This window comes from Saccopteryx leptura, chromosome 1 (assembly GCF_036850995.1).
Source record: "Saccopteryx leptura isolate mSacLep1 chromosome 1, mSacLep1_pri_phased_curated, whole genome shotgun sequence".
In the NCBI taxonomy this organism is placed as follows: domain Eukaryota; kingdom Metazoa; phylum Chordata; class Mammalia; order Chiroptera; family Emballonuridae; genus Saccopteryx; species Saccopteryx leptura.
Genome location: NC_089503.1, coordinates 174,507,095 through 174,530,910, shown reverse-complemented (window position 1 = coordinate 174,530,910; position 23,816 = coordinate 174,507,095). Strand labels below are relative to the sequence as shown.

At 41.4% G+C, this 23,816-nt stretch overlaps 1 protein-coding gene across 9 annotated transcripts in view; it reads right to left on the bottom strand.

The window, feature by feature from the left end:
- DISP1 (dispatched RND transporter family member 1) overlaps positions 1-23,816 on the bottom strand; it is a 208,785-nt gene that overhangs the window by 33,364 nt on the left and 151,605 nt on the right. For 5 of the 9 annotated variants that reach the window (XM_066380673.1, XM_066380681.1, XM_066380663.1 and 2 more), the window contains one exon: positions 18,124-18,652. The exons of 1 other annotated variant lie outside the window; for it this stretch is intronic. In XM_066380673.1, coding sequence (XP_066236770.1) covers positions 18,124-18,635 — 512 coding nt within the window. In that variant the 5' untranslated portion in view covers positions 18,636-18,652. The remainder of the gene's footprint in view (positions 1-18,123; positions 18,653-23,816) is intronic. 3 more of the 9 variants (XM_066380714.1, XM_066380705.1, XM_066380695.1) reach the window with 1 other exon arrangement.

Below are 23,816 nucleotides of genomic sequence, written 5' to 3'. Positions count from 1 at the left end.
GCTTCACAGAAGATGATTACTAAGCATCTCAAAGTCATAAGTAAGTGAAACTGGGGAAAAACCCTGATGTCTGGATCAAGATGGCTCTTTAATTGTAAAAGTCATAGAAATTTACAAAAGAAATTTAAAATGCATGTCCAACAAAGTCATGTTAAAAACATTTCACAAACTAGGGAAAAAAGTATTTGCCACAATTGTGATGTTTTATAGCTTTCAACAGACCTCATTAAAAAAATAGGAAAAGTAGATGTCTCTAAGCAAAAGACACTAATTTCCACGGTCTGGCTGAACGATGCAAACCATCCTGGTACAGGCTGCGGTTGGACACCATCCAGTCATAGCTCCTCCCTTTAGTTTAGTTATCAATGGGGACAAGTGTGGATTCTGAGACTGACTGGTCCTTCAGGGACTACAACAGTGGGAACAGATATCTCTCTGTTAGTTGGTGCCTATTTTGCTAGCCAGGCTGGGGAAGGATGACTGGGAGGACTGGGACTATGGAGACCCACTTTCTGCCACCCTACTTACTGCATGGGGTTGCCTATGATTTCCTGCCTCATCAGAAGATAAGAATGTTAGTCTGGTTGCATTTTGAGAATGGAGCCCACAGAGTCATCAAGGGGACTCATTCATTAAGGTTTCACACCTCCTGGGGTCTGTTTCGTCTGTCCTAGTGAACCCAGTTTTCCAGCTCCTCTCACAGAATCACACTGTTTCAGTTATTTTGACTTCTAGATAGGCAAGACCTACGACAGACTACGTAGGAGATCCTAATTCCCTTTAGAAAACTAATGGGTGTAGAGGGTTATTCTTGCATCTGTTACTTGAAAACAATTCCAGTTAATGAAAGATCAGAAGAGATTATTAAATGGATCCCCAACATCAAATATGAGAACGTTCATTCTCTGAAGACATGCACATGGTAAAATTACAGTCTAGAACAAAAATCCTAAAGGAAGTTTCAAAAAGCCTCTCAGCCTATTCAGAACAACCTCATAGAACAACTGCATGCCCCTCAAGGGCAGTAGTATCGCAGCCGACACTCCCCCCATGCTTTCCTGGTGCGTGGACTGTTTCTCACAAAGTAAACTCACATTCAATTCTAAGTTACTCAGCACAGTAAGTTTTCCCAGACTCTCACTTATATTGAGGTATTTTGGAGGAAAAGGCTTACACACGTAGAATCCCAGGACTCAGTCTTGTCATAAATGTTAAAAACACCTCTCCATTTTCTTCCTGGCCCTAAACCTGGCTCTTCCATATGGAAAACTTAAATCTTTTTATAATCTTCGCTTACTTCTATGAAAAAAAAAACCTTTGGCAGAGGGACAGAAAAGATGTGCTTTCCCCTAAGGAAGGCTGCCTAAGGACAGCCATTTATTTCCTATTTAATAAAGGAATCATTAAATCATTCCTTCCTCATCTTGTCTCCATCCTGAACATTCCAGTTCACCCCGTGCTTGTTGAGCAGGAAGAAGTCAAGACACAGTGTCTCTTCTTAAGTACCAACATAGGAAGAGAGGCTGACAGGGATACAAGGGGAAGGCAAAAAAGCTAGGATACATGCCCACATGTGATCATGTCACAAAATGCTTCTACTTCTTAAATTCTGGGGAAAAATGCAACTCAGCTATCTTCAAATCAAGGAAAACATATATAAACATATCAATATAAACATCACCGTGGCAGGTCCGAGTGGAGTTGGGTTTATTAAGAAACTCTCCTAGGAGGAGGGGAGTATATCAGCCCTTAGCCTTCCTCCTGCCTCCAACTCCCCTCCCACTACATAACCAGAAATATAAAAATTAATAAAATATCGTCCCTGCCTTCCAAGTGCACATGGACTGGCCAAGAAGGTTGAAAGAATTAAAAGGGAGAGATTCTTTAATCCCTTATGTCGGTGGTCCTCAACCCCCCGGGCTGCAGACCAGCACCGGTCCGTGGGCCATTTGGTACAGGTCCGCAGAGAAAGAATAAATAACTGACATTATTTCTGTTTTATTTACATTTAAGTCTGAACGATGTTTTATTTTTAAAAAATGACCAGATTCCCTGTTACATCCGTCTAAGACTCACTCTTGACGCTTGTCTCGGTCACGTGATACATTTATCCGTCCCACCCTAAAGGCCGGTCCGTGAAAATATTTTCTGACATTAAACTGGTCCGTGGCCCAAAAAAGGTTGGGGACCACTGCCTTATGTCATTCTTTTAAACTATTCCTATTTCACCAACTCTTTGTAGAGTAAGAGGCACAACATTGACGTTTTCAGCTTGTTGAGTTTTGTAGATGTAAATATCCATGTAACCACTGAGCAGATCAAGATGGAAGACATTTCCTGGCTGCCCACAAGCTCACTTGTACCCCTTTCTAATCAATAATCATATCCTACCCCCAGAGGTAACCAATAATCAGGCTTGATAAAGTAGTTTTGCCTAGAGAATCACCTTAAGTTTAAGCAGAACCTTAGCTGGTTAAAATTCAAGTTAGCTCAAGCTTAGGAAAACAGATAAAAACAAAGTACTGGTAACACTTTAAATGGGTGATGTGGAGCAGCTATGTTAGACTTGCTCACGGGGTTACCAGCTGCAAGCATTTTGCCGGATTATTGTGTGAGGACGTGGCAGAGGCACAAGTGCATGGCCTATTTAAGGCTAAGGGTGCTTGAGCTCGAGGGAGTTGACCCGCCACTGTGAGGGGTCATTTTGCTGTTTGTTTGCCTGAGAGGCAGTTTCCCCTGCCTGTGTGCTTGTTTGCTGCTGTGAGGCTTTATTAAACGGAATGGTCCAACGCTTTTCCGGCTCCGCAGTTCTTCGACTGTCTGCCTGAATCCAATGTGGACCTGCCTGGATTCGGCATTACAGGTGACTCTTAGATGAGTGTTAATTCGTCTTTTCAGTTTTAGAAATATCTGTGCAAATGAGGTAGATATCTTAGATTACCCAAAAAGGGCCTTTGGTGAGCAACAGAACATCATAGATCAATAGCAAAGCAACTCTTGGCACTGTTACCTATCGTTATGTTATTTTTGAATAGATTATTTAAAAGTCCATATTGTTCTGCTTTATATTTTAGTTTTTTCCAAAGTTCAAGATCTTACCTGACTCAGCAGTAAGTGGTTATGCTAACTTAAGTGTAATTAACAAAGGTGCACATGCTTTTTTGTGTGTGACAGAGACAGAGAAACAGAGAGAGGGACAGATAGATAGGAAGGAGAGAGATGAGAAGCATCAATTCTTTGTTGGGGCTCCTTAGTCTCCTTAGTTCAATGGTTCTCAAAGTGTGCGCCAGGACGCACTGGTGCACCCCAAAAATTTCCAGGTGTGCCCTATGGTATTCCAGAGAAATATGTGCCTGTTTGGGACAAAAAGACAACAAAGTTTTTGGAGTTTAGATTTTTCGGGGACAGAGGTGTGGGGAATTGGCTATAAGCTGACAGTCTGCCCAATCCCCCACCTCACTTGCCTGATTAGGTTGCAAAAGGCTGTTAAGCTGTGGTGCTGGATTGTGTACACTACCCCCCATGTTCCCTGGGAAGACTGGAGGCAAGTTTCTTCTATCCTTTGGTGTAAAGTTAAGATGATATGTATGGTGGGGGTTTTCTGTGCTCAACACAATTAAGAGTAAAAAGAGAGGAATTCTTCAATGTATTGACGAGGAAATGAGAGTTTGCCTTTCAAATATATACCCAAACATTGAAGAAATTGCTAGGACACATCAGGCTCATGTTTCTCATAAACACAAGAATGAAAAACTTAACACATTCACGCTGGGACCTGCCGAATTTACTAAATCTTAAGAATGTATCTATCTATATATAAAAACAAAACCTTTTTGTCATTTTTTAACCTTTTTTACAAATTCTAAAAAGCATAACTCAAAAATAACATAAAAATGTTTTTTAATGTCAGAATAAATTTAATTTTGTCATATTTATTTCATTTAATTACCATAAAGGCAACACGCTTGGACTTTATATATATTTTCTTTAATATTTGACTTAATTATATTTCTCAGAAATTTGTATATAGTGTGCCTACAATTATTTGTAGAATTTTAAATGTGCCCCGACTTCAAAAAGTGTGAGAACCACTGCCTTAGTTGTTCATTGATTGCTTTCTTATATGTTCCTTGATGGGGGAGGGTTGCAACTGAGAGAGCGACCCCTTGCTCAAGCCAGCGACCTTTGGGCTTAAGCCAGCGACCATGGGGTCATGTCTATGATCCCATGCTCAAGCTGGCGAGCCTGCACTCAAGCCAGTGACCTCGGGGTTTCAAACCTGGGTCCTCCGTGTCCCAGTCCAACACTTTATCCACTGCGCCACCTCCTGGTCAGGCATGCACATGCTTTAGTTGCAGGATTACAACGTGCTCTCCTCTGGTATTTGGGCAGAACATTTATTTACATGAAGATGTCCTCCATGCTCTTGTGAATACAGAGACATCGTTATAGTGAAAGATACAGGCAGAAAATGAAGATCTGAAATTAATTTTTAACACTTGAGAGAGGGTAAATTATTTCCTATTCTGCTAGCACATGATTTTTTTAAAGTAACAAAATAACCTAAAATTTTAATGCTGTTGTATCATTACTAAAAATATCCTAAAATATTCCAAAATATTAATAGTCTCCAAGTGTAAAAATGTTTTAAAATTATGAAATGGAACTCGGTTTGCCTTGTACTTATATCTTTGGTGAAGAGAATGGACATTATGCCATTAAAGTCTCCAATTTACCGTATTTCCTTATGTATAAGATGCACCCTTTTTCGAAAAATATGGGGTCTAAAAAGTGGGTGCTTCTTATACAGTGGTTGTGGCATTTCAAATGCCATAGATGGAACTGAGGATGAGGCAATATATGAAGACAGTGATTTGTCATCAGACACAGATGAGGACCAGCTAATGGATGGAAGTTTTGACAGTGATGAGGAATTGTATGAATTTTTTGATGAATAAAACAAGTTCAATAACCTTATATAACACATTCTTTTTTCAAATTTCGGGCCCCAAAATTAAGGTGGGTCTTTACATGGGAGCGTCTTATCCACGGGGAAATACGGTATAACACAGCATTAATGATTTTATTGAGTCCTTACTATACAACAGACAGTGCTATATTTTACACACTGTCTCTAATGTAATCCAAGGAATTCATCATTTACTGAGTGAAGAAACTATCATTTGAAAAAGTTAAATCAAATGGTTAATAATAAGCAGGAGAGCCTAGAATCTGGTCCTGCTCTGTCTGATTTTGAAGCCCTTCCTCTTAGGCGCACATCTCTGTGCTGTTCCAACATAAAAGATGAATTAGTCTTTTCTTGGCTAAAACTTCTTTTTTAACGTTTTTGCAGTAGTTCAGGAAACAATTACTGAGTGCTTGGTATGGAGTAAGCCCTGTGCAAGCGTATTACTAATCACAGCATCAGAAGCACAGATGACTTGCCTTAGGCTGTCCTCGTCATTTTTGGCTCGTGCAAGGAACACGTTCACAGCGCTGTCCTTCACATCCATGTACTGATAGCTCGCTCCCGCGGTCAGTAGCTCCCGAGCAGCTACTTAAGCTCACCCCCAATCTAGCTGTTAAATAATGTGCAACATCTCCCCTAGAGACTGTAGGAACACTGCAAGGATGTGATAAAAGACCACAGGGCCCAATGATAAAAGTGTGCATTTCACACATATTTATACAGCTCACACCAACTGAACCAAATGTGTGGGCAAAAGAAAAATACCCGACTTCGAAAGAAAAATGTTTTGCATATAATGTATGTAAGTCGCTGTCTGTCCCACTTAGACTCAAAACCCCATAAAGCTGGAACAAATAAGACTTGAGCTCCAATTTAAGTTTTTTAAAAAATTACTTTTTCTCTTGTTAGTTGTTAGTAGAGCCTGGTCCTAAGAAGCAGGCACTTAAAAAAAAAAAAAAAAGATGCTGTGTCCCGTCCCCCCGTCCCCCCCCCCCCCAGTTATTTCAGTAAACAAGAAAGGAATTGTGTTATTCAAAACAGGCAAGAGTGGGGGAGGGGCAGCACTTCCCCTCTACTATTAGTTATTTCTTCTTAAAGTGATAGTGTTCCAAGACTGCTAGTTAAAGGGCAGCTAGCCATTCTGCTGGTCAGTGAGGTGAAGGAATCAGGTCATGGGAAATTCATTTTCAAACATATTTCGTCTCTGCAACTTACAAGGGGGAGAAAGGAGGGGCAGCACCAAAGGTCAAAACACCACATGGCTCTGGTCCTGTGCATGCACACCCCCAAATAGGCGGCTAAGAGTACCTTTTTCTTTAAAGAAACAGTTTAAAGCAATTAGACTCCTGAAAAGGACAACTGGTTAATTAAAAATAGTTTGAAATGGCTGAAAAGTAGCTTGGATTAAAACAAAGCGTTCTTCCTCCAAGCGTTCTTCCTCAGCCCATGAAATTCACCCGGCTGGTCTGGTTGGAGGCTGGAGAGCAGGCAGCCCCGTGTGACATTTGAGAGGCAGGCTCAGCTATAGAGTACTTGCCCTTAAACTCGAGCCTTCTGGTGCCAGGCTGTTGCTGTGAGTGAGCCCTGTACAAAACGTGCTAAATGAGAGGAGGGATTATACTCCTCTTAATAAGACGAATAACCACTAATAAGAGATCCCAAAAAAGCCAGAAAAATCTCATTAAACTTAACTAACTTGAGAGCATGGAAGGCTGGAGTGAAATCTAAAATTCTCAAGCCAAAATACCAAGCACTAGAATTTTAAGCTTTGGGAGAAGGAGGTCAGGTTAAGGAAGTAAAAAGAAAAAAAAATGCATATAACTTAAAGCTTAATGTAACGTTTAACTCTGCATTAAAGGGGACATTATGACAACCAGATAATACATTTAATTAAATCTCTCCTTGGAACAGTTTTACAATGAAGTAATTTCAGTTTCTGGTGGCCAACATGGTAGACCAGTCAATGGTTGGCAGCTAAGAAACGAAGTCCCACGCTCATCCCGGAAAAACAAAGACCCAGAATATTTAGTGTTGGCCGCGACCAAAAAAATTAACTCAGTCCTACTGTCCATTAAATGTAAGTGGAAGTGAAGACACAGTCACTGATCAGATTTGTTTAAACTTCCAAAATGCATAGGAAAGAAATGTGTTACCGCAATGTTAGTCACTGTGATCTTGACCTTGTTCCTACCCAGGGCTAGAAGATCCCTTCTCCTGAACACCCTTCCTTCCCCAAGACACACACCATCCCTTAAAGCAGTGGTCCCCAACCTTTTTTGGGCCACGGACTGGTTTAATGTCAGAAAATATTTTCACAGACTGGCCTTTAGGGTGGGACAGATAAATGCACAAAATAAAATTATGCGATGGGCGTAAAAACTGTGGTATTTTTAAATATAATTGTTGAACTTACAAGACAAGCGTCAAGAGTGAGGCTTAGATGGATGTAACAGAGGGAATCTGGTCATTTAAAAAAAATAAAACATCGTTCAGACTTAAATATAAATAAAATGGAAATAATGTAAGTTATTTATTCTTTCTCTGTGGACCGGTACCGGTCCACGGCCTGGGGGTTGGGGACCACTGCCTTAAAGGACTTTCAGTGCCAGGTCCAGGAGTTTGGAGAAGCCATGGGACATAGGAGATTCCGAGCAGGGAGGACAGTGACATAAAGGGAGCAGTGTGTTAGGAAGGGGGTGGTGGGCAGAGCCCAAGTGACCACAGGCGCAGAAATAGGATCTGAAGGAATGAAAGTGCTAACTGTCCACCCGTGCTACTTCCTTCTAGCACAAAACAGTGCTGAGGAACAGTAAATTGCTCGCATTCTTGTAGAAACCATCACACTTCAATCTCAAACGCTTTGGTAACCAACAGAGTCCCATACCACTCCAGTGGAGAAAACAAACTGATTTAACAACTCAGCAGACTCACGCAGTAGAAGGCATCACATCTGGTCTTGGTGCCTCTCATTTGACTCTACCTTCTAAATTCACAAAGTACATGTGAACCAAGATAAGCCCAGACTCTTACTCAGGAATCTGTTTCATCTGCCAGTTCTATAATTTGCTGATTGCTTATAAAGCCACTTATCCTAGATTGGAAAATATCCTGGAGGTGGCCAGAACTGAGCAAACAGAACGGTGGTTATTTGGTTCTTTGGGGCTGACTAGCCCAGGATTGCTCAAAGGAACCCCAGAATCGGATAGAAAAAACAGCTTAGGAACTGTGATAGTGAACTGCGCCTCTAGCTTTTCTTCCTTCTTCGTGAGGAAGGCTATAATTTTTTAAAAATTCAGAAACATGTATTTGGCAAGAGGGGGGGGGGGATACTTAAAGGACAGGATGGGATATCTCCAAAATAAACTCCAACAACAAGAATAAAACAGCTGTCGGAGGAAACAAAGCCCTTGGAACCTTCCCCTGCTGTTTGGCAAATCTCTCACTACATAGGACCAGTGGTGCCTGATTTTCATTATTAAATTAGAACATCAGAAAATCAAGCTCTGCAGAAGGAGGACATGGCTGATGCTCAATTATTTCTCCTGGTCGTTCAACAATTAATTTTCGAGTGGTCACTAAATGCCCGACACCTTGCTAGACCACCCTGAAGATGGACACAAGTAAAAGTGGTTCAACAAGCCTAGAGAAGGATCCAAGAATTGAAGATGTTAGAGAACTGTATAATTCTTGCATATAAAGTACTTAGATACTTAATTAGATTCTTAATAAATGAATGAATGAAAACACAAATTTGGAACCCACTGTTTCTAGGGGAGCAGTCTTCTTTGACTAACTGTAGCAGATTGATCTTCAAAGGTCAAATGACATGAACCCAATGGGCGCAATGCCCTGTGAGACCTCCTCTGGTTCCTTCTCCAAAAGACGCTGCTTGCCAGGCTGCCTCCCACTTGTTCCCACTCTCATGTTCCCCAAGCCTCCTGTCCCCATACTTCAGGCAGTTGGACTCCCTTTGTTTTTTGAAAGAACCTCCCATCTCCCATGACATCTTCTCTAAGCTCTCCTATGACTCCGTCTCCCTCTGGGATTCACATAACCTTCTAAACTCTGACTTTGGTCCTCAGAGAGTGTGGTTACTTTTGTTGCCATCATTCCTCTCTGACTAGACTATAAGCTGCTTCATGGTAGTGACCAGTCTAACTTCATGAGGTTTTCTAAAAATTTTAAGCTTTGTGAATCGCCCTCCCCCCAACACACACCAAAAAATCCTGAAGGGTTTTTGTTTTTTTGGTAATCATTCATTCAACAAATAAATGCATTTCAAATGTGCCCCAAGCGGTAGAGCGTCGGCCTAGCGTGCGGAGGACCCGGGTTCGATTCCCGGCCAGGGCACACAGGAGAAGCGCCCATTTGCTTCTCCACCCCTCCGCCACGCTTTCCTCTCTGTCTCTCTCTTCCCCTCCTGCAGCCAAGGCTCCATTGGAGCAAAGATGGCCCGGGCGCTGGGGATGGCTCTGTGGCCGCTTCCTCAGGCGCTAGAGTGGCTCTGGTCGCAACATGGCGACGCCCAGGATGGGCAGAACATCGCCCCCTGGTGGGCAGAGCATCGCCCCCTGGTGGGCGTGCCGGGTGGATCCCGGTCGGGCGCATGCGGGAGTCTGTCTGACTGTCTATCCCTGTTTCCAGCTTCAGAAAAATGAAAAAAAAAAAAAAATGTGCCCCAGTAGACAGGCTGTAGTTCAAACTCCAAAATACCAAGCAATTAGTTGATTATCTGGTTTGTATATTTAAAAAAAAAAAGATATAATTTTGTAGAATCAATTTTGCTGAAAAGAACACAAAATAGTACATCAATCAAAATTCTCCTAGAAATGTTCACATAAATTCTTTTAAATTACACTTAACAATCCACTTAAGTTTGGAAAGATGATACAGTAAATAATTGCTTTTTTCCTGGAATTAGAGACGAAGCTGACCCAGAACAATATCTCTTAAGTTTCATTGTTTGCCAAATATTTTACTTTTTTGAACTTTATTTTTAACCAACATGAAAAAAGAGAAAATCTGAACCATTTCATTTTTATTCTTCGCTAGACTCTAGTCCTTGCAAAACACTAGCAATAATATGGAAATAGGAGGTAAAGAACATATTACTTCATTGCAAAACATTAGGTGAATTAATTTTATAAAATAAAAAGGGCATTGATTCTCAACATTTATTGTTAAAATAAAAGATGACCAAGGCTCATATTCTGAAATGTATTACAGGCTGTGCAGTGCATTCTATGGGGCATAGCACACTCAAAAAAATCTGTTCATTTAGAACATAAAAAAGTCAAAGAAGTCCTACTAATAAAATAGGCCTTCGCTCCATCTCCCTGCCAAACTCAATTACTTTGGCAAGCAAGCTTGGAACATTTTAAATTTTACAAACATTATCCTGTTTTAAAAAGGTTAATTTGGAGTACTTTAAGGAAAGTAAAAATAAACCTTAGTTTTAGTGAAATCAAGATTTAATCTTACCAGACCTCTAAAATTAACTATCATAATAAGATTATATAATTAGTAGAAAGCAGAAAAGCTGTGAGTCGTGGAGGCTGGAGAAGCCCATTTATTCCCAGCAGGCCCTGTTTCCTCTTCCGGGAGGCAACTTGGGGACCTTTTCCACTTGTTCTTTCCTGGAGGCTGATGGGGTGAACTGTGCACTTGGTAATTAGGAATGGAAAGCCGTACTTACTTAAATCAGGAGTTGGGAAGAGCTTGGCTTCCAAAACACCAGAATGAGCAATGGCAGCAAAGAACAGCAACAACAACAAAAAAGAGAAAAATGAAAGGGACAAAGAAGAGAAAAGAGACAGTTGGTGTGTTCTGGGCACTGTGCCGTGTGCAAAACAGCCACTGTTACTCCCATTTTTACAGACACAGAAACCAAGGCTGAGAGAACTGGAACATCTACCCCAGACTACAAAGCAAGCAAAGGGCCGAGCCCAGGTTCCAAGGCAAGGTAAGTCCTCCGAAACCAGGCTCTCAGGAGCTGGTGTCGTGAAGACAGGATTAAGAAAGGTGAGGGTGTCCTAGCACACCCGCAACTGCTCCTGGAGGCTAGCTGTTCTTGTCTGCCTTTGAGAAACTCGTTATTTTTGCATTGCTGTTTCAGGTTTGCTCCCAAAAAGCCCAGGCAACTACAAATTAAATCAGCAGATACTTTGCCTTCAGATTGATATAGATAGTGATGTGGCCGTGGTTTTGTGCGATTTGCTGTGGCCTCTTGTTGAAGGTTCTTGCCTACCTTCTACAGTTCTTTATAATGTAGGGCTTCAAGTTTCTTTGTTATATGTTACACAAAACACAAGCAATCAGACCCCAATTAACTACAGTTATGTTGATAAAAAATGGTGTTCACTGTCAAATACTGCTGTTACTGCATATCATCTGTGTTCCATTTGCCATGGAGGTTGTTATAACAGCCAATAAAGACAGCTCTGTCCAGCAAAACTTCCTGGAATGATGGAAGTGTCCTATATCTGTGCTGTCCATCATGGAGGCCACCAGTCCTGCGTGGCTATCGAGCACTTAAAATGTGCCTAGTTTGAATAAGGAACTAAATTTTTAATTTTGTTGGACACTGTGGGACAGCACAAGTCTGAAGAATGCAGTTGGACCATTTCTTCTTGCAAAAGACACCTGTTGCACAGTCCTGGACAGGTTACAATTTATATCAATAAATAAAGACAGGTGATTGTTTAGCTCTTAGTAACCTTTCAGTGCTAAGAAAGGAAAAGAGGGCCTGACCAGGCGGTGGTGCAGTGGATAGAGCGTCGGACTGAAATGTGGAGGACCCAGGTTCAAGACCCCGAGGTCACCAGCTTGAGCACGGGCTCATCTGGTTTGAGCAAAGCTCACCAGCTTGGACCCAAGGTCGCTGGCTTGAGCAAGAGGTTACTTGATCTGTTGTAGCCCCATAGTCAAGGCACATATGAGAAAGCAATCAATGAACAACTAAAGTGCCACAACGAGAAACTGATGACTGATGCTTCTCATCTCTCTCCATTCCTGTCTATCCGCCCCCCCCCCCCCGTCTCTGCTAAAAAATAAAAATAAAAAAGGAAAAGAGGGAAATGTCTGGCTCTCTTCTTGTATTAGTAGATAACCCATCTGTGCCCCTGCAAAAGCATTGATTTTTAACTTCTATACTCCAGGGAACAGTTGCTAATCAGTCAATATTTGTTGATCAAAAAATAATCTACCTATGGAAGGCCCATGCTGGCTCTTACTTCTTCACATTATTGCCACATCTTTGAAGTTGGTGACCAAGATTGCAGTTTATAACTCTGTCCCTAGCACTTAACATGTAGTAAGTACTCATTAAATACTTGCTAAATGAGTAACTAACCTTGAATTTCTCCCTTCATTGCTCTAACATCTCAGAAAAGCCATTTGGGTTAAGTCTGGTGATTTGGGCAAATTGGGAACCCTGGGATCTATATCAGTGCCTAGGTTTATGCTATACTACTAATGAAGTGTTCAAAGTGATCTTTGGTTCAAATTTTCTAGCTAACTACAATAACACAAACACCAGGGCTCAGGATCTGGGGAACAGTGGACCATGAAGACCAAGTGTAGCAACAGTATGATGTTTTGGAAAATGAGGCTCAAAGCTATCACTTTACCCCTAGATATTAGGATACAACATATACAAAAGAACAAGAAATCAAGTGGTAGTTTCTGTATCTTTTAACATAAGACAAGAATCCTTATTTCTAAAGAGTTCCCTTCCCAGAAAGTAATGTCCTAAGGAAAATGGGGGAATGGGGGAGGAAACCCCTGAGGAAAGTGAGTCAGAAATTGGAAAATTAATAAAAGAACCAAAGGAGAAAGGAAACATACATTACAAAAAAATTATACAGTCACAATGTATGGGGAGGCGGGGGCAATGTTGACTTAACCTTTAAAGGGCTGAGCTAATGCTGGGGTTGCACGGACACTCCGTGCCAAGCCTTCTTCACTCTGTATAGCTGTAATTCCTCCAGGGTGCCACAGGGAACTTTCACACTGACCATCTGTCTACAAAATCACCTTCAGGGAAATAAAAATGCATCTGGCAGGTGCCCAAAACTATCACAAGTTCCCTACCATGATAATGAGTCTGTGGCATTGCCAAGTGTCATTTATGAAGTTCTCTGGTACAATCAAGCACATTTCTTTGCAACACCAAATTAAAAAGTAAGCATAGTTTGGATTAGAAATTTTGTATGCTATTTTTGGATGCAGAACTCCTTATTAATCGTCATAAACCATTACCCTTTGCATTTACTGTGGCAATAAGGAGATCCCAAATGAGTAGTTTGCTTCAACCAGCACACATGGAACGTGACTGGCTCCTGAGAGACATTGTCCAGATCTCTGCAGGATAAAGAGCAGGGCTGACCCCTTCCAGCCTTCCTGACAGCTCGGCTGGGCTCAGGATGGAGGGCGGGGAAAGCTATCATCTCTTGTGACCGTCCAAATGATGCCTTTGCTCTGGCTGTCCAGTTCTCTTTCCTTTCCTTAAACCTTACAACTTCTCCCCACCTTCCAAGTTCTGCTTCCTCCTGTCCTTTACCACGTCTTGGTCATCCTCAAGGGTTATTCAAGTCCTCTCTTCTCGGTCAGCCTGTCCGTGACCTCCTTCATTCATCTACAGGAATCCTTCTCATCTCTGTGCTCCTGTTTCTATTGCAAAAGAAATTTCTTATACTTATTTTTTTTAACCTTCCAGGTGAGTCTCGTGATCAGCTTGATTTAGGACTTGTGGGCGGGGTCCCTGTCTCATGGTGGGGAAACACTGCTTTCAGCTAGTTTGAATTCCTTAGTGTCCTAATCAGTCATGTTGATGAATGGCTGGTCATGGGTCTGAGGATGGGATGCTACAAATGAGAAAGCCAGTGGCCTTAAAACAAAATCTATTTAAACTACTTATTATTCGGTGACAAGTGCAATTGAAACAGGGTATATTAAATGTGATCTTCATTCCTATCAACCCAGAAGATCACTAGAAATTTTAAAATGCAAAACACAGAGGTTATTGCCAACATGCCTCTTTCAGACAGGGTCCTTACAGAAGATTCAGGTAGAGATGAAAGCGAACGACTGTATCACAGAGGCGGGAAAAGGAGATGGGAACATGCACACGAGAGGCAAATGAGCTGGGATAAAATTACACTTTCTATTAGACTCTTTAAATCAGTCTCTACGGTTTAAGTGCTTTGCAAACAAAAACTTAAAAAAACAAACAAACAAAATACCAACCATCTAGGTTCACTTGTGGTAGAGGCACAAAGCAAAGCAGTTGAAAGCACTTAGAATCTATACACAGCTGTGCTTGAAGGCCGTCCACCTTCAAGGGCTCCTAAGGCAACATGCACACTGTATACCTTTACCAAGTCAGGAGTGTCTCTTAAACGTTAATTGAATAATACTTCCTTATTGGGATTGTCGATAAAAAAGCAACATGTGGTAAATCACAAAAAGAAACGAAAAGGAAACTTAGCTAAAGTTCCTGGTAGAGATCAGCTTCTAGTCCCTTTGTTCTAATTAACTTTCCGAGAAGTGTTGGGTAGAGGAACTAACAAAAGGCAGGGAGGCGTCCTATGACACCCTCATTTTCAGAATTCCTTAGCAATGACATCTACGTGGGCTATCCCAAACTGCTCTGGCCCCAGCAGCTATACCCACGTCCATGTGTGCTGCTATGGATCTTACTGGTTTGAGAAAGAGAAACAGTTCCTAGCCCTGCGCTTGCCTGTAGCACAATTTTGCAAGTCAGTACACGCAAGGCTGAGTCTCAGTGCCTCAGTTTTCATTCTAAAATAACCTCCAACATTATTGTTATCCTAATGGCATTGTCATGTGCTACCCAGCATCCTCATTCTTTCAAGAAAGCTCATAGGGTACAACTACTTCACTGCTAGTGCCCACAAAGGAGCTCAACACTGTGGCCCGGCCAGCTTAGAGCTCGTCTCCCATCTTCCCCATTTTAGTGATTGCCATGACCATGTACCTACCCAGCAGCTCAGCCAGGAAACAATCAGTTGTGACTCTTCTCCCCCCACCTCCAATAGCTAATTGTTCACCAGAGCTAGTAGATTCCACCTTGTAACTCTCTCTGGCATGAAATTATTGCCACATCCTGGTTCACGTTGCCATCATTTCACACCTGAGTTACTGCAACAAGCTTTCTAAAGGGCTTCCTCTCTCCCAGTAGTCCTGATTCGGTCCAGTCTACTCTCCACAATGCAGATTATGGGCCTCTCTAAAATGCGACTCTGACATGCTTTCTTTTTTGCTTAAAAATCTGTAATGTCACAGCCATTAATATCACTGTTATTTAAAAAAAAAAAAAGACACGCTAACCAACAAGTGTTAGCAAGGATGTGCACTGTTGGTGGGAATATAAAACCATACAGCAGTAATGGAAACAGTTTGGTGGTTCCCCAAAAAGGTAATCCATAAAATTACCATATGATGCCACCATTGTAGTTCTGGGTAGACACCTGAAAGAAGTGAAAGCAGGAACTCAAACAGGTACTGGTATACCCATGTTCACAGTGGCATCATTCACAATAGCCACAAGGGGAGGAAACCCAACTGTCCACAGACTAATGAATGCATTGACACAGTGTGGTATATACACACACGTACAACGGGGTCTCATTCAGCCTTAAAAAGGGAGGGAATTCTGACATGTTCTATGACTTGAATAAACCTCGAATGAACCTTGCCAAGTGAAATCAGCCATTCACAAAAGGGCAAATACTGCATGATTCCACTTATATGAGGCACCTAGAGTAGCTAAATTCATGGTGAAATTCATGGTGATATGGTACACTGGTGGTGGCAGGGGCTGGGGTTGGGGTAAATGGGGAGTTGTTGTTTAGTGGGTACAGAGTTTCAGTTTGGGAAGATGAAGAATGTTCTGGAGACCGATGGTGGGGATAATTGCCCGTCAGTGTGAACGTACTTAATGCTGCTGAACTGTACACTTAAAAATAGTTAAATGATAAATTTTGTTATATATTTTTCTATAATAAAAAAAACCATGCATACGCAAAAATCCATAATGCCTCCCCACTGGTTCCAGGATAAAGTTTAGCGATCTCCTTAATGTGACTGATGATGCCCTTCAGGGTCAGGTCCAAGCATACTTCTCCTCTTCACTGCTCCCGTCTTCTCTAGGGTCAGGCCATGCTGACTGGCGCTGGACCGGGCTCACACTGCTTTGTGTATCTTTGCACAACCTGTTCCCGCTCTCTGCTAGGTAACCCCCTCTCCACCTGTCACTTCCCTTCATCTTCAGCCTGGTGTGGCTCTTCTTGGTAGCACTTATCACAATACTGTAGCTGTCTGTTTACTTTTCTGTCTCCCTTCCTACTAGCTTATAGCTCTCTAAAGGCAAAAATATGTCTCTGCTTATTTAGAATGACATCTCCTGGGCTATACACATATTTCAGTAGATTGTTGATTATATAAATCAATATACATAAAAAATTGGAAAGTGATTCTAGAAGCACACACTTCACAATAAAGTAGGTATGTTGATTATATAAATCAATACAAATAGAAAATTGGAAAGTGATTCTGGAAGCACATACTTCACAGTAAAATAGGGAATGCCCACGACTGGGTACAAAGCATCCCTTTGCAGCCATCTTTGAAAGATTCTATGCTCATCACAAATAGTTAACCAGAGGGCTCAAATTCAAGATTAAAATATTAAATGTGAAAAATTTCTGACATAATATTCTAGGTTCTTCTACAAATTTTTGTGGTGGACAAATATGCATTTTATCAGCTGTTTTTTTAATGCTATTCTGTTTAAAGTTGTAGGTACACAAGACACTCATTGCTTTAAATTCAGTTCTTGGAGAAATGCTAAGCCAAAGTCTTGAAAATACTGACACGCCTACCGTGCTGGAAGAACTAACCACTTGCCCATAATTTTAATATTTCATGAAGTTTTTTGAAGGCGAGATCAGCTTCAAAATGTTGATCTATCTTCAGCTCACACTCTGCAACCATATAATTTATGACTCATAAACATCAATATTATGACCATATAATTTCAAAATTGGCTACTTACACAGTTAATTTTAAGTTGAGTCTAAAACTGGTCATGTGACACCAGGCTGTCAAGTCAAACCTAAGAAATGACTTTGGTGCCTGCTCTTCCCACAGTTCTGTAACTGAGAGACTCTCACATCAGACATGGAAATGTGTTCAGAAAATGGAGAAACACACAGCAGAAGACTTCCCCCAACCTCCTGCCCCTTTCCCCATCGTTCTCTTCCTTTCTTTTGAAGTTAGTGTAGATAATCTGCAAATACTTGACAAAAAATATGTTTTGAAGTCCTATGCCACATGTTTACGTCTGCTATGAAAGGAATTGTTGCTGTTGTCTGATCTCTATATCAGTGGTCCCCAACATTTTTGGGGCCATGGACCAGTTTAATGTCAGAAAATATTTTCATGGACCGGACTTTAGGGTGGGATGGATAAATGTATCATGTGACTGAGACAAGCGTCAAGAGTGAGTCTTAGACAGATGTAACAGAGGGAATCTGGTCATTTTTTAAAAATAAAACATCATTCAGACTTAAATATAAATAAAACGAAAATAATGTAAGTTATTTATTCTTTCTCTGTGGACTGATACCAAATGGCCCACGGACCAGTGCTGGTCTGCGGCCTGGGGGTTGGGGACCACTGCTCTGTATGACACAGTCACTCACACCCCATGAACAGAAGAAACCGTGAGTATAGCTGTAAGGAAACATCCGTTTGTACTTTTTTTCCCCCCACAAAGGTTGATTGCTATTAATAACAGAAAATAAAAAGACTCCTGTTTAGGCAGCCTCATCATGTTTAATAACAGAAATTACTACTAATAAAACATTTTGCTGAACTTTATAGCAAGTCCTCGCAGGGACTGCTAGCCTAGCAGACAGGGAAAAGGGAGGGAGGATTGAATTGATTAAGTCTTTGGATAAAACAGATATAATATTATTTCATTTGCATTTTAGTAGGCTTTGCACAGTCCTCAAAACATGCACTTTCATTGGCTTTCTTTCTCTGCCACGTTCTCCTCTCCTTCTGGGGACATCAATACAAGCAGGGGGATTCGGCATGCGAGCAGCTAGCAGAAGTTTGGGACCACTCACCTGATGCTGGCGATGTGCTGCTGCTGCACGGGCTGGTGCTGGAAATGGTCAGGCCACGGGGGGTGCAGACAGAAGGATGGAGAGGGCTGAAGGCAGCATGTGGCCTGATACATGGGTGCATGGTGCGGACACAGCGACGTGGAATACTCTGAGTGGGGCTGCATGCAGCACATGGCCAGGGCTGAAGGGGGTGCAGAGCCAGCCTCGGGGTGGCACTCTGGGTGACTGCTATGGCTAGGTAGCGGATGATGGTATGGACAAGGCTGGCAGCACGGGGGTAGCATCTGAGTCGTTCTTTGGTTGTCTAGAGGCAGGAAGGGTGACTTAGCCGTGCCGTTCGCTTGCAGGCAGCCATTGGGACTCACTTTTGCTGTTTGCGCCTCTTTGGGTGTGAGCTGTTGTGCTGTGAAGTCTCCGTTGCTGGCGGGGAGGGGACCGGGGTTGGTGGCACTGGCTGCAATACTGCCATTACTCAGAACGACAAAATCGTTGTTCCCATTGCTCAGAGCCATGCTCTAGTCTCTTGGTCCTAAGGAAGACAGTGGCATAAACGCATCCAGTTATGGTCAGGCAGGCAAATCCAGGAAAACAGCAGGAAAGATACTTAAAAACAGCTCTTTGAAAACAAGGTTCTTGCAGGAGCTGTGAGCCAACTCCCGAGGCTGGCTGGTGCATCAGAGCCAGCCAACACCTCAGCCTTCCTATCTTTCCTCCAGCTACAGCTTGTACCCGGAGCCCTCTCCTACCCTCACTGACGACCCCATGCCCAATCCCAATGCCTTTCTTCTCTCTCTGTCCCGGAGACGCAGGTGTCAGTTATGAATCAGAACATGGACCTGGCTACACAGCTCATCTGTTTAGAGTATCATCCCAATATGCCAAGGTTGTGGATTTGATCCCCGGTCAGGGCACATAATAGAATCAATCAATGAATGCATAAATAAGTGAAACAACAAATTAATGTTTCTCTCTGTCTCTCTCTCTTGCTGTCTCAATCAATAAATTAAAAAAAAAAGAAAAAAGAATTGGAACATTGCCGGGTATGTGGGGAGGATGAAGAAGAGAGAGAGAATACCAATACCATCTTTCAACCTTTCAACAAGATCAAGCTTGGGGTGCTCAACATATGAATAATGGGCAGTATGAAAGGCCATGCTGAGGGCAATAATCTGTGTAAGTGGAAATAATGTGAATAATCTTAAGAATGTCTTCTGTCTTAGAAAAATGTCAAGAAAATATGATATTCCTCAATGTCACTCAGGTCCCAGAATAAGAACAAACAAAAGAAGAGAAAAAAAAAAAAAAAAAAAAAACCTAATCAGCTACGCAAAGAATTGTGGCAACCAAGATATCAGACACAAAAGTTTTATCCCCTACCCCTGGCCAGCAAACTGTGGCTAGTGAGCCACATGTGGCTCTTTGGCCCCTTGAGCGCGGCTCTTCCACAAAATAGCACGTGCAGGCACTACCTCAATAAAGAATGTACCTACCTATACAGTTTAAAAAATTTGGCTCTCAAAAGAAATTTCAATCGTACTGTTGATATTTGGCTCTATTGACTAATGCATTAGCCGACCACTGCCCTAAACCAATCAATATAATGCTAAAAAAATGAACAAACATTTTATATAAGTTGCCAGTAACTTACTGTTTTTTAAATTAAATTAATTGGGGTGACTTTGGTTAATATAATTGTACAGGTTTCAGGTGCCCGATTCTACAACACATCTTCTCTTTGCTGTGTTGTGTGTTCGCCGCCCCCTACCCCCCTCCAAGTCAAGTGCAGAGAGTATGTGTTGCTTGCCGGTGAGAACAATAATAGCATTGATGGAATTTGCTTCAAATGAGATTTTTGTTCTTAATTTTTTCCTTCACCAAAGGGCCTAGGCCTTCAATGTGAATAAAATAATAATAATAATAAAAATTAATGCTCAAATCACCAGTAGGATGTTTCTGCCCACTCAACAAACAAAAGCAAAAACAGACAACCTCCTCCCTCTTCCCTCACCCACTCACCATCCTCTGACCAACATACACACAAAATCTGGAAATCTGCAGTTAAATAAATGGGTCATCCGGTGCCATTATTGATCTACTTAACCTTACTTGGAAGTCAACAAGGAAAAAAAGAAATGCACCATTGGGCTCCCTAACCCTTTTCACATGGCATTCTTCTAAGACAAAACAGCTTCCGGAGACACCTCTCTCCAGCCTCCCCCACTTCCAGCAGATGCACAGGTACCAAAGACATCATTCTTTCCAGCCTGAGCACACGCATGTTTCCACCAGATATAAAAACTACGTAACACAGGGCACTTCTGAGCAGAACATGCCAGAATGATGCAGAAGTTTCCACTTGAATCCTCACACAGGGAAGATACTCATTACACTTGGGATGAATGAGTACCATTGGAATAAAATGTAGCATTTTTTAATTTATCTTTTAGATAAAGTTCCTCAAACACACACACACATTCTGTTATATAAATATCAAATGAAATTTTACAAATTGTTTTAGTGAAAAGACAAAGCATTGGTAAATATCAAAACCTGTATCAAATCAAGCGGGTGTTACCACTTTCGAAGGTCTGCCAGTTCCTGCTGCCTTTGATAATGACTACTGAGAAGGATTTTGAATTGTAATGAATACAGTTGCTCTCTCCTTCACTGACTCACTTCTGGGTATAAATATATACTATAAATATATAGTTTTATAGGTCTTGGCCGGTTGGCTCAGTGGTAGAGCGTCAGCCTGGCATGCAGGAGTCCCGGGTTCGATTCCCGGCCAGGGCACACAGGAGAAGCGCCCATCTGCTTCTCCACTCCTCCCTCTCTCCTTCCTTTCTGTCTCTCTCTTCCCCTCCCGCAGCCAAGGCTCCATTGGAGCAAAGTTGGCCTGGGCGCTGAGGATGGCTCTATGGCCTCTGCCTCAGGCGCTAGAATGGCTCTGGTTGCAACAGAGCAATGCCCCAGATGGGCAGAGCATCACCCCCAGGTGGGCATGCCAGGTGGATCCCGGTCGGGCACATGCGGGAGTCTGTCTGACTGCCTCCCCGTTTCTAACTTCAGAAAAATACAAAAAAAAAATAATATATATATATATATATATATATATATATATATATATTTATGTTTTATAAAACATGCAAATAACATACCCAAAGCAAAGCAATGGTAGGTAAATGTATTATATTAGACAACTAGTAGGAAGTCAGGGTGGGGAGCAGATAAGAACCCTTATCTGACCCAGGAGACACAAACTCTTTTCTTCCATCACTTTCTTAATGCGCCATCTCAGCAGATCTGCTCACTTAAGCTTTCATTTACTAAAGAATATTTCCTCCCTTTTGTTGTCAACAAAAGAAAAAAAGCTGTATTCAAATGCTCTGAAAAAACAATAAAACAGACATAAAAGCCGTCTTAAAAGGCACTAGACTTCTTTAAAAGTTAACTGAAATTTAGGATGTTTGCAGTCTCGATAATGTAAGAAGCAAAGGCTAGATGAGGTGAATGCAGCCTTTTCCCGGATGCAGGAACCCTCATTGTCCAAACTCTCCAATGAGTTACTGAAGGCACGTGACTTCTCTCACCTCACCCATGGCTCACTCCTAAGCCCTCTCTCCTGACCTAAGCCAAGCTACCCCAGGTGATGGGATCTGCAGGAACAAATGGGAAAAGCAATAACCTTTCACTTCTCCATCAGGAGAGAGAAGGAAGACTTTTTCTGGTTTGATGGTTTGGTTCTATCAGCCAGGTTGGTTAATAACTCAGAGAGTCCTTTTTTGTTTGTTTTAATAATTTAATCAATCTATCCTATTGACTTTATTAACCACAGCTGTAGGGTGAATTATGCTAGTGAGAAGTATCTAACAACAAAATCCTCAAAGTTTTAAAGTGAAACTGGGCTTACAACAGAGTGTAATCAACCTAACACCCTTCCAGGTGCCCTGAAACACCCTCTGGACTCTTGTCCATTTCATTTGTTTCCCTGTCTTTTAACTGAATATGCTTTTTCTCAGGAAAAAATAATTTTTCTTTGTAACCAGAATTATATCTACCATTCCCTCTTCCTTTTTATTACAAATGCATCATTTTGTAGTTACATAAGAGTTAAATAGATTTTTGCAGGCCAGCCAAGGGATTTAATCACCATTTATAACATTTTCCCCCCACTGTGGTAAAATTTGGTTCAAATGCCAAATGGCTGACTTACAAATGAATTTCTGGAACAAAACCTGTTTCGTAACTTGGAGACTTCTTGCAATGGAGAAGGAACTAGTGGATAGTAAAGAATAATTTGAACTCTGACTTTGGCTTGTAGTTGAAGTAAGTCACATGAGCTTTCTAAATTGTGTCTTTAATCATAAAAATGAGAAAAATCAAATCGATTTTATAAATAAGTTATTCATAATATTTCTTACTTATAATTCTCTAAGTAAGAAAAAATAATAAAAAACAAAGCCAGAAAGAATAATTGTTCTAAGAAATATCTATGGATTCATAAATTCAGTGGGTATATTTGTGTACAGAATTCATGTGACCAGGAGAAGAAAGAAGTTTCAGTCTGAAGTCAGGAGTTGACCCAAAGAAAGATCTTACCTCTTCAAAACTGGTATAAGTAGGGGGGAAAAATGAGATCCGAGCCTAAGGCTAGAACAGGAAAGGAGATGAGCTAGAGGAAAAGTCAACATCCTAAAAAGGAACTATTGTAGTAAATGTAATGCCATGTGATTATCAATGCAGTGATCGCAGTGTTTATGGTGGAAGTTTAAGTTCAGTTTTGGATCAAATATAATGAACAACTTCAAAAGAGAGCTATGTCGAAATCGCTGTTTCCCCAGGGCCATAATACGCAGGGGCTGGCAGAGAAAGCTATTCTTGAGATGCTGGCGGAGGTGTGATGGGGCCCTCCGCCAGGTACTTTAGTGTATTTCCTGTTGTTCATGAATATAATATGCCAATAACGATACATTCAGAGCCACTCATCTTGCTCTCTCTGCCTCACCTTTTGTACTAGCGTTTTCATGTCCTGAGAGCTCACGCAGTACTTTGGCCATGGCCCATCTTTTGATTATATTATAAAATTCAAGTCTTTTTTTTTCCTTTGAGTTTCAGTTCTTCACATGTATAAATCAGGATAATGATCAATGTCCACCTCCTAGGATTACTGTTAGAGTGTAAACATGTTCTGAAAACTATAAAGGGCTATGTATCTATAGTGGGAGAATTATCAACAGTTCTACTAGGCATTTATCCTTTGGGCATACTTTGACAATGTGTAAAGATAAATGCACGGATAAAGTTGTCTACTGCATCACTGTTTGTACCAGTGAAAACCAGAAACAATCTAAATTCTCAACAGGAGAACTAAGTTCCATCATATCCTTACATTGGGTAGTCTGTACAACAAAAAAATAATTGGTTGGATCAGGGTTACTGCTATGGCAAGGAGTCCAAAGCACATCTTTGTGTATAAACCATTTTGTGAAAAATGCCAGGGAGATACACATATATGGTTAGTACAGTCACAGAGAATGTCTAGAAGGACCTAAGAACATTGTTTCCTGCGGGAGAGTTGGACTGGACCATTTGGAAGGGTGGAGAAGGCTTTTGAATTTACTGTCTGTATCACTTGCAACTTTTACTATAAATGTATCTTCTACACAGGATTTTAATAAAACACCATATAAAGT